At 52.7% G+C, this 11626-nt stretch overlaps 1 protein-coding gene across 5 annotated transcripts in view; it reads right to left on the bottom strand.

Annotated features, from left to right (window-relative positions):
* Positions 1 to 2824: 2824 nt before the first annotated feature.
* The window catches only part of LOC138267434 (transducin-like enhancer protein 1), a 153877-nt gene continuing 145075 nt past the window's right edge, over positions 2825 to 11626 (bottom strand). For all 5 annotated transcript variants that reach the window (XM_069216364.1, XM_069216366.1, XM_069216367.1 and 2 more), the window contains 4 exons: positions 11088 to 11235; positions 5369 to 5519; positions 4549 to 4625; positions 2825 to 3964 (listed from right to left, as the gene is read on the bottom strand). In XM_069216364.1, the coding sequence (XP_069072465.1) occupies positions 3857 to 3964; positions 4549 to 4625; positions 5369 to 5519; positions 11088 to 11235 (484 nt within the window). In that variant the 3' untranslated portion in view covers positions 2825 to 3856. The remainder of the gene's footprint in view (positions 3965 to 4548; positions 4626 to 5368; positions 5520 to 11087; positions 11236 to 11626) is intronic.

Raw genomic sequence — 11626 nt, 5'->3', positions numbered from 1 at the left:
GTAGGAAAGGACCCTCTTTTGACATAGTTACCCTCACTTTTTGACTGCTATTAGTGTGCTTAGAATGTCTTCACTGGGATCCTGCTAACCAGGACCCCAGTGATTGTGCTCTCTCCCCCCAAATTTAGTTAGCCATGACCTTTGTGCACTCCACAACTGACATACTGGTGTCTCTGTATAAGTCCCTAGTACATGGTAGTTAGGTACCCAGGGCATTGGTACACCAGGGATTCCTCCCACCCCCTCATGGGCTGCAGCATGTTTTATGCCACCCAGGGGGCCCCATGCCACATGTCTCTGCAGGCCTGCCATTGCAGCCTGTGTGAAAAGGTGCATGACCCTTTCACCACAGGTCACTACACCAGGTCACTGTAAGTCACCCCTATGGTAGGCCCTCCTAGCCCAGAGGGCAGGGTGCAGTTCCCTGTGTTTGAGGACACCCCTGCATGAGCAGAGGTGCCCCTACAAACTCCAGTTCCATTCGACTTCGTAAGAGCGGGGGCGCCATTTTACCCGTGTATTGTGTCCAGCAACATAATGGTAACCCCAAACCTAGGCAGGTTTGGTATCAAACAAGTCAGAATCATACCCCAATACTGTTGCCAGTATTGGTTACAAGATTTCATGCACTCTGGGGGCTCCTTAGAGGACCCCTCCTAGTATTGCTCCTACCAGTCTTCCAGGCAGCACATGCTGCTGCAGCCCTTCAGACAGGTTTCTGCCCTACTGCTGCTTCAGCAGCTCAGGAAGAGGATGGCAGAACAAAGGATTTCCTGTGGGAGAGGGGAGGCAACACCCTCTCCCTTAGAAATAGGTGTCACAAGGCTTGGGAGAGGTAGCCTTTCCAAGCCACCGGGCCACTGGTTTGCTTTGAAGGACACATTTGGTGCCGCCCTTGCATAAATTGGTTTGCACCAGCCCAGGGACCCCCAGCCCTTGCTCTGGCGCGAAACTGGACAAAGGTAATGGGAGTGGCCACTCCCCTGTCCATCACCACCCCAGGAGTGGTGCCCAGAGCTCCTCCAGGTGGCCACTCGATTCTTCCATCTTGAAACCAAGATTGACAGATGCATCTGAGTGCGCAGGTCAGGCAGGTGACGTCAGAGACCCCCTCTTGACAGGTGGTCACCATGCAAGGTGACTAAACCCTCTTTTGGGGCTATTTAGGGTCTCCCTTGCGGGTGGGTCCCCAGATTCTACTTGCAAGACCACCAGGACTCCTCTGTATCGTTTATTTCTGCTCCTGGCCACTGGAACCGCAACTGGACACTTCAGGAACCAACAAGACTGCAAGTCCGGAGACAATCTCGCCTTGCAACACCGTTTGCCCAGCTCCTTCCAGCAGCTGCAACATTCCCCAGCTGTGCATCCTCTGGGGTCGGCAAGACTTCAGCTGCACTAGGAAGCAAGAAGGAATCTCCGTTGGAATGAAGGGGTAACTCCCCCGCATCTGCAGGCCCCTACGGCACCACTGACCGGCTGCGTGGATCTGCTCTCCTCTGGCAATGCGTGGGTCCTGCATCACAGGTGGTGGTCTGGAGTGGTCCCCTTGGTCCACCTTGCCCGCTATCTAACTTGGGAGACCCCTGTGCACCGAGACCCTTGCAGCAACCAAGGCTTGTTGTCTCCTCTGCCAAGGGATCTTCATGCTCTGAGTAGCCCTGGCCCCCAGCACGTCATCCCTGCAAAGACAGTCTCTCCTCTGCTGCTCCAGCGACATGGGACTTCTCTCCAGGTGCGCTGATTGGGTCTCATTGTAACTTGCTGTGCCTGCTGCCAGTGGGGGCTGTGATTACTTCTCCTGACTCGCCGCCCGGCTACTGAGGTCAGCTCAGACTCCCTTCCAAAGGCCAAGTCCCCTGGACCTTGTTGGTCACCTTAAGCCTCACACCTCTTCTTTTGCCTCCTCTAGTATTTGCCAAGGCTTGTTGGTGGTTCTTCTAAACCACTGACCATCTGTTACCCGATGACGGACTTGGGACTCCACTACAGCTCCTGGAATCCACAGCTGGTCTTTTTCTTCCCCCGTCGACCCGGATCTTCATTCACAGAAGGGTGGCTAGTGGCGCCTGCCCCAACTGGACACTCCATCGTGGACTGGACTCTGGCCCCTTCTTGTGCAGGTCCTGTTCTACCGGAATCCACCGCTGGTTTCCGCTGGTCTGGCCCCGTTCTTCCACAATCCATTCTCTAAGTCTTCTTGTTAGTCCTCGGGTAAACCAGGTACTCACCTCTGCTCTCCTGGTCAGTAAGAGTCACTAAGGTACTCACCTCTTGGGGCCCAGAGCTCTCTCAGCTACCCTCTACTTACTCCATACTGCACATTCCACTATTTTAGTTTATGGTTTTGCCTTCCCCTCGAGCCCTAGCTATTTTTCTACAATTCTTACCAATGCCTGTTGTGTCTATGCTCATTTCTGATTGCTATTTGTGTGTGTGTTTGTGTGTGTGACTGCCTGTAAGTTTTCTAATGTAGTGTTACTGTAGTACAGTATCTTTATTTTCGTAACAGTGTTTTCTTTCTTGTGTGTAAGTGCTGTGTGACTACAGTGGTATTACATGAGCTTTGCATGTCTCCTGGATAAGCCTTGGCTGCTCATCCACAGCTACCTCTAGAGATCCCTGGCTTCTAGGCACTGCCTACACCTCACTAATAGGGGATACCTGGACCTGGTATAAGGTGCCAACACCATAGGTGCACACCACACACCAGGCCAGCTTCCTACAATGAGGTGGAGAATCTAATCTCTCAGAATAAATATGGAGAGACAAAGCTGCTCTGAAGAGAATTAAAGTGTTGGAGTCAGAGAATCAGAAAAAGCCCTTGTAATTTTGAAAGCAAAATTTTAATGACAATCAACCATCAACAGCTGGAATCTCATTGCAGTTGGGGCTGCTGGACATGCAGCATCACAGACCGCCCTAGAAAGGCATCGAGACCCTTTCCAAAGGACCCATTAGAGACCTACACCCCCCCTAAAAAGAAGAGTTGCCCCAATAGTCAGCCTCTACTCATGAGGAGGCACTGCTGAGATAACACTTTCCAGAATATGTCCACGTGCCCACCCCTTGGACATTTGGTGCCAGAAGACTTTGTGGGCACAACTCGGTCAGATGTCTTAAGTCATTCCAGTCGGGAACCTGCTCACATCACTGATGAACGACTGAGTGAAAGAGATTACACAACCTCAGTCAGACGCCTGGATGATCTTTTGACCATGAGGCACCACAATTTCCTTCTGCTAATAATCCGCTTTCCACAAGGCAAGCAAGCCAGCCTGCATGGGCTTCTGTGAGAACACTCCAGTGTTCCTCAAGGGCAAGCAGGACCAGCGCGAGAAATCGAACGTGGAATGAAGGTACGTGTAATGCAACTGCTTTGATACAGAAAAGATCCCAAACAGCACCTTCAGAATGTATCTATAGGTGTGCGTAGCCACTTGTGTTTACCCAGAGCATCTTTATTATTCCACACAACCCAGAGGCCAATGTCTTGAGGTGATGAAGTCTTTTTTCTTTCTTTTTTGAACAATGTTTCTTTAAAAAAAAAAAGTTCAGCTTAAAAAATAAAGTCCCAGAATGACGATTCCTCATCAAAAAAAATGTGGTAGCACTTATAAGTTGGATCAGAGCCAAAAAGCCCTCCCTTCTCCCACCCTCTATTGGTTGCCACAACCTCTAACCTGGTCCCTCCGCTTCCCTGCTGGAAGCAAGATGTGGAAGACCCCTTCCACGTTCTTTGGAAAAGTGCTGCTGTCCTGTTCCTCTGCGTCTTCCTCGTCCTCCTCTGCGGAGCGCCATTGGTCGAGGTGATAGACGCGGGATACTTCTACCTCCTGCGGCAGCCGGACGCTCTTTAGTAAATCACCTCGTACACCGTGGCCTTCTTGTCACCAGACCCAGTCACTATGAACTGGTCATCCGGGGAAATATCACAGCTCAGGACAGACGAGGACTCCTTTGACTGCAAAACAAGAAGTCAACATTGAGGGTCAGCGGAACGCGCCAGCACCACCATCTAGAAGGCCAACATGGACCTTGGAAAGTTACCAGTGCTACGGTGGCCCGAGACGAGCTATACACCCACTCCCAACTTTATACACTCTGGAACCTCTTTAGAGAGTCAACTCCTCAGTTTGTGGGAAAGACTTGTATCTGGGTATTTAACAAATCAATGTGGGAAGTGTCAGTGAAATCTTCATGCTCTGACCTGGGGGAGTGATCCTGGGCACGCCACGGGCACACGCTGTACTCAGAGGAACGCACACCCCTTGCTTACACCCACCCGACTTGTGCTGGTCCCCAAACTCTTCCTTTCCATCACCCCACTACACAGCAGCCCCTGCAGAAGGTTTTAAGAAAGGATTGCAGGGAGGCACTTCCCCTGGCTCCAGAAGGGTTTCTAGATCTGTGGTTGTCTTCGAAGAGGATCTTGGCCAGAATAATATGGGTCGTGGGCTTATAAACTTGTGCGTACTTGCTCAGAGCGAGCTATTCCGTGGAGAATAAAGCACTCCGACCCTCTCCAGCTTCTCATATGTGCCTTACCTGGAATATGCTGGCCCCGTACGGTGTCCTCCAGGCATTCAGCAGGTTGTCCTTTCCAGTGCTTACGAACCATTTACCTACAGGTAGAAATGAACCAAGCTCAGTGTCTTGAGAACCACAGTACAACATCTGCTTCCAAGCACAGTCTACTCCAGGGAGATCATGCTCAGGAAACTTTTCCAGCACCAACATTGGGAAGTACTAAGGCTCCTTAGGTGACTGTCCATGGACCCCACCCTCTGTCCATGGACCCCATCCTCTGTCCATGGACCCAGGCTTAGAGTCTACTAGAAATGTTCTACTGCACCTCCCCCCCAGGCCAAGGTGTCATGGTCAGATACACCTGCAAGGCCACCAACTGCTGCCCTCTCTCCCATCCCTATGGAAGGACCTCAGACACAACCCCTAGCACGACAGCAAACTCAGATCCAAAGCACCCTGCGCCCAAAGACCACTGGGGTTACAGGTCAGACAAGACCTCCCAGTATCAGGGGGATAAGTGCAGTCTGACACCCCTCAGATACGCATGCTAGACTGCTCGTGTGCATACACACACTGCCTGGACCTAGAGATAGAAACACTGCCCCCTACCGAAGGTCTCGGTCACTGAAATGATAATCAATTTCTAAAGTAGAGCCTTGAAATGCCAAGTCCTGGCACCATCATATGAACAATTCAGTTGTCATGGAGGTGAGTCTACCTGAAGGTGCATCAACCTGCATGCGGGCCATCAGTGGTCCCCGGGATGGGTCTGAGGCGCCCTTCCTTGTGTTCCCACAACGTATGATGCCAAGGCAGGGCAGCACCAAACATGTCTTACCGCAGGAGGCGAACTGCAGGGAGAGGACGCAGCTCTCATGCAGGTGCAGCTGGTACTTGTCGGGCTTGGAAACGTGCAGGACCTCCACGTTGCTGCTCTCCATGCCTACCGCCAGCCACTCCCCTGTCGGGCAGTAACCGAGGGAGAAGATCTGTGGGTTAAACAACAGAGGCTCGGTGAACTGTCCAACATGTCAGAATACATAACCTTCTGGTAAACATTTTAATATCTTCATGATCACAAAGACCACCTCTGGCCACCCTCCTGGAGGAGGAACATTTTACCCCAAGAGGATAGTCCAACAAAGTCAGGCTAACCTTTTCTTTAAACAAATCTGTCACATTTTTTCTATTGTATTCTCTCTTTTTGGAGAAATACGTTCTGTGGCTTCATTAAAAGTTCATAAAAAATGAGAAGTTACTTACCTGTAACACTTTTGCAGATAATGATATTTAAATCCCCGTGTGAGGTCTCATCCTGCGGTTTAGTGGGTGCTCTTGGTGAACCATCTTGTTTACTGGTCCCTTGCAGGGTGTCGGTCACGGTGCACACGGAGAAGTAGAAAGTGAATTAAGAAATGCACTGTACGTGATTCTGCTGAAGCGCCCCTTCCAGGGAGGTACTGGCGGTATGCTAGTGGTGCTGTGGTATTGGTGGTGGGGGTACTGATGAAGGCAGGTAAATTAATGTGGAAGACACATAAAAATACCTTCAATATAAAATGAATGAATGAATGAATAGGAAAGAACTAATTGTGATACAAGTCATTGACTCGAATGCACCTCCTTGGCGTAAAGCATCCTTCACGCTGTGCACTCCATGAGAGATGGAGTAATACACCCAAAGGTTCACAGCAAGACGGAAACAGTCCTCGGCTGGTGTACGCTACAACTGGCAATGCCTCAAGCCACTGGCTGCAAGAGCTGGTGCAGTGGGTGCAGAGGGCGCAGCCGAAACCCAGGTGTCACTGTAAGCAGCAGGTCTAGCAGACGGATCCCCTGTGAGACCAGACCTACAGACCGTGCTGCGGGGGGACATCTTCTTGCAGTGCCCGTGCCGAGCTTTAAGCAGTACAAGCTTGGATTCATCGAGAGAGCACCTGCCCTGCAGAGAGTACCAACTTCTGTTTCAGGTGCACAACTCCATCCTGCAACAGGCACACAGAGTAAGGGGGCCTGAGATACAAACAGATGGGGTACCCCTTCAGGGGTGGCTCCTCTACAATGGAGGAGCATTAGAACCCCACGACCACCCGCCAAGGGCCAGAAGATGAAAAATAAAACGATAGTTTAATGTTTTATTTTTCATCTGCTGCTCAGCCAGTAGTGCAGGGAGGAGCAGGCTGGGCCTCAGGAGGGGGGGATGAGCAGAGTGCGCACCTAAGTGCGCATGCCTCTTTGGCGGGCGTCTCAGGCTGGCTAAACACACATGCGCACTTAGGTTTATCCAGCCCAGCTGTGTTGAAGAGCTGGGCTCGAGGAACTGCAGACCCTAGGGAATAGTCTGAGGACAGGACAAGCTGCTCAGACCAATCCAATGCTGCTTTCATGCTAGAGTTAGCATGAAAGCGGTGTCAGGACTGCTGAGGAGCCGGTGCTGGTGCCCCAGTGAATGCTGGCACACCAGAAGAAGAGCACGAGGCGTCAGGAGCCAGTGGCGAGAAAGATGTTTTTTTCAATAAAGTTGTTTCCCCCGTCATTCCACCCCCCTTGACATTTGCGGCAGCCTCCGCGGGTACCCTTCCTCCGCCTGGAAGGAAGCGGAGCCCAAAGTGATGTGCATCTCAATAAGCAACACAGGTTAATGCAGTCAATGTGCAGTAAATCCAATTCTGCGAACAAAAATTACTTATAAACTTAACTCCTTGAAACTGAAGTAGCCCCTAGAGAGACTTGTAGGTTAGGTCCAAGTTCCAAAATAGAAAGTGTACCCCCACAATAATGGCAACAGAACATCGAGGGTGCCCGATGGAGGGGCCAAGTTACTAAAATACCTTTGGCGGAGAACAGTGAACAGCACCACGCACCGAGGGTCCGGTCACAAGGGTACCATGGGCATAGTGACAGATGGCGCCTGCCTGAAGACCCCCAAGGTCAGAACGAGGCACTATAGTGATCCCACAAGATCTGTACAGGTGCAGTGGTTGAAATTGAAAAATAGAAGTGCTTGTTTCTGAGAAGTGCCGGTACTCTCCATCAGAGTACCTGCTTGTTTCTGAGAAGTGCCGGTACTCGCCAATGAAAAGTATTATGTTTTTCTTGAGAAGTGCAAGTACTCTCTATCTCAAAATAAAAAAGTGCCGGTACTCAGTACCGGCCCATTTAAAGCACTGTACAGGCATGATGGTGGCACCCCTACGGTACTGAATAGTCTTCCTGATCCAGTCCCTGCACATGCGTGTGCACATGGTGGGCTGGGCCTGCTGCGGTGTCCAAGGGAAGGGCAAGCCCCTCCACGGGAGGACCAGTGTCCTCCCCCCAGCAGAGGTGCCTGTGCTACGCGCCCCCACCAGCAGCATCCCCCCTCTGGCAGGGGACCGGTGCCGCAGCACCTCTCAAGGCACTAGAGGATAGGGCGGGAGGCTGTACCTGGGGCGCGCAGAAGGAGATAGGGCGGGAGGCTGTACCTGGAGCGCGTGGAAGGAGATAGGGCGGGAGGCTGTACCTGGAGCGCCTAGAAGGAGATAGGGCGGGAGGCTGTACCTGGAGCGCCTAGAAGGAGATAGGGCGGGAGGCTGTACCTGGAGCGCCTAGAAGGAGATAGGGCGGGAGGCTGTACCTGGAGCGCCTAGAAGGAGATAGGGCGGGAGGCTGTACCTGGAGCGCCTAGAAGGAGATAGGGCAGGAGGCTGGAGCGCGCAGAAGGAGATAGGGCAGGAGGCTGGAGCGCGCAGAAGGAGATAGGGCAGGAGGCTGTACCTGGAGCGTGCGGAAGGAGATAGGACAGGAGGCTGTACCTGGAGCGCCTAGGAGATACGGCAGGAGGCTGTACCTGGAGCGCCTAGAAGGAGATAGGGTGGGAGGCTGTACCTGCTGCGCCTAGAAGGAGATAGGGCAGGAGGCTGTACCTGGAGCGCCTAGAAGGAGATAGGGCGGGAGGCTGTACCTGGAGCGCCTAGAAGGAAATACGGCAGGAGGCTGTACCTGGAGCGCCTAGGAGATAGGGCAGGAGGCTGGAGCGCCTGGAAGGAGAGTGTGAGGTAAGGTCCCCAGACCTGCTATTACGACAAACGCAAGACACCACCACCAGGTCCGCCTCACCAAGGGGCGAGGGTGGCACAGCCAGTCCGACTCCCACTTCTTGCAACCCACGTCCGAACAGGACCCAGGCCTGCAGCGCTCAAGTCACCTCTTGGGCGGCAGGACGGGCCCTAGGGACCAGCAAATAACACGTGCGCCCACCTGCTCTTGCTGCGAGCTGAGCCAACTTTTCAATGGATTGGAAGTACACTTATATAGCGCTTTATGCAAGGCGTTAAAGCACTAAAACACAAAGTAAAGGAGCACCCACTCAAACCAACAGCTGTTACCGAACAGAAAAGAGCCACGTTTCATTGCTTCGGAAAGGCTGGAAAGGCATCCAGGCTCACAATGTGGGGGGGGGGGGGGGCGGGGGGACAGAGTTCCACAATTGGGAGCAGCCACAGAAAAGAAGCGGCCACCACCCCATCTGGCTTCCGAAATCTGGGAACGGTCACCTTCCTCTCCGAGGATGAACTCCGATGTCTCTTTGGGGCGCCCCCGTGAAGAGCTGTTCTCAGAGGCTCAGACCCCTGCTGAGGGAGGGCACAGGTATAACGCACGCACCTTTAATGTCACGCACTTTCTCCCACAGAACTAGTGGGAAAAACATTAAGGATTTTGATGATGTAAAAGCAGTTCACAAGTCTACTGACCCGAGTATGAAAGGCGAGGAAGTTGTCACAAATGGCACCTAGTTCTTAGCCGTGGCCACTGGAGTAGGTGATGGGCCACGCATCTCAGGCCACCATTGCCAAGCATATCGATGGCTGGGCTCCGTCTGATCTGCATTTAATTTCCGATAATTCTCCGTCCAGGACTGGCCGGCGTACAGAGTTTAAAGCTGCCGGCCATCCCCGGCAGAGCATCAGCTGAGGGAGCGGATGTGCACGTCGTCTGCATGGGACTCCTGAACCCACAGGACCTCTCCAGCCTGATACAGCGCAGGCTTTACCCCGAAGGGCGGAGAGTACTTACCACCCGCTCCCGAAGGGGCAGCTCTGGAGGGTGGAGGGCGCTTTGGGTCCAGCTGAGTCCATAACACAGAATCCAAGGCGCGGACGCCCGGGATGGACAGATTTACACATCAACAACTCAAACCACAGGAAGATGAAGCGACTTTCCACAAATGACGAGTGCTGAAGGCGCTATTAGAGCAGTGGGCGCTAGACTCCAAGGACAGTGACGTCAGAAGTGGGCCATCCGGCTGCGGTAATCACCCCAGCGAGTCCTTCACCTCCGAGCCAGGACTAGCATGGCCTGGACACAGGCTGGGTGACGTCACCAGGAGTCAGTCAGACAACAATAAACTGAGGACTTTGCGGACTGAGCGCCCAGAGGCCACGGCGAGAACACGGGCTAGCAATGCAACATATGCAAACGTACACAACCTAGAAAGAAAGTTTAACAAGCACTGGGAAGGCCAAGAGATGTGAGTTTTCATTATGGAAAGTTTTTGGTGACAGGCACTGTGGGCAGAATCAGTTTGCAGACTCACAATTTCACTGAAAGGAGGGTGTTTTCAAGAGGGGTCCAAAGATGAAGCAGTGGAGTCGAGGAAATAAAACACTAGAGTAGAGAGGTCTGAGGCGGGGCCAGCGTCACCTGTAGGAAACCCCGTGCGCCCACACCTCTACTTAGCGACAAAAACAGGAGCTTCACCAAACGTGTAATCACGAGAGAAAAACCAAAACACAAAGGCCAAGATGTGAAACCATTGTGCATTTATGAAGGGGCAAAAAGCGCAAAACAGCACATAGTACCAATAAAATAAGTTATAAATCAACAATTAAAATCAACAATTAAAATGCCATATCAAAGAAGCCACACTGGCTCTTGTCGAACCTGAAATCCAACAAAAGACATACTTGATGCTGAATCACCACAACTTAACAGGAACACAATTGAGACAATGCAAGCCACCGTAAGATGCCACGGCTGATGGACAGCCCAGCCACGCAGTGGCAAGCTGTGAAACACACATGCGAGCCAGTTAATGAACAGGCCTGACACAAACCCCGCTCTGTCTCTGCACAATTCACGACACCAGCTCCATCACCAGCTGAAGCTGTCTGTAGCCAGACTTAAAGAGCTCTTTCCCATTCCGAGTTGGTCTAGCGAGCTGCAATCTGTTCGATAAGAGCTGCTATGGTGTACAGCATACCACGGCCAATATTTGGAGTTCTGTAGGCCACCAACATCGCAGCATCTCTGGACACTATGAGATGCGCGCTTTGGAGGCAAAGTTCGAGCACTTCTGGCTGCGACATCTTTCAGCATGGTTTCCTAAGCCCTTCCTGACCACCCCAAGTCCCCACTGAGGTCGCAGTCTTCTCTGCGGCATTTCCCACCCTACACAGCGTCAAACACAAGCAGTCCTCCCCAGCATGCCGGGCTCCATCTCTCTTCCTGCCACCAGCGCTAAGCATTGAACAGAAGCCTCCACCTACGGGCGAGGCCCCCGCTCCGGGAGTACGCACCTGAGAGCTGAAGTCATGCTGCTGCAGCTGGCGGCCCTCCCTCAGGTCCCAGCATCTCACGGTGTTGTCCAGGCCGCCGGTCCACAACTTGGTGCCATCATTGGATATGTCGATGCAGCTGGCGCCGTCGGTGTGGCCCTGGAACTGCCTGCAAGGGAACGGGGTGAGAGGTCATTCACGGACTGCTGCATCTCAGGTAAGTATGCTGTGGTTCCACCACAGTGACTAATCCAGAGGGTCGCAGGGCCCTATTACTCAAACTACCTCCCAGCACCCTTATACATGGAGGGCCATGAATGGTACCCTGGGCCCGACCATGGGTAGGATGACTCCCGCGGGAGGTGGGGGGGGGCGGGTTGGGGGGGGCACCAGCTACCTAAGGACCTGTGCAGACTCACTGAGCCTAGTGGACCTGTGGAGGGCACACAACCCACAGAAGAGGCAATTCACTTTTTTATCTGCGGCTCATAGTAGCTTCCCACGTCTCGACTACCTATTTACACATCGTTCAGAGACTGGATGCTTTCAAAGGGCGATGC

The sequence above is a fragment of the Pleurodeles waltl genome, chromosome 12 (genome assembly GCF_031143425.1).
Source record: "Pleurodeles waltl isolate 20211129_DDA chromosome 12, aPleWal1.hap1.20221129, whole genome shotgun sequence".
In the NCBI taxonomy this organism is placed as follows: Eukaryota; Metazoa; Chordata; class Amphibia; order Caudata; family Salamandridae; genus Pleurodeles; species Pleurodeles waltl.
Note: the sequence above shows the minus strand (reverse complement) of the source record. Positions and strands in the feature narration are given on the sequence as shown.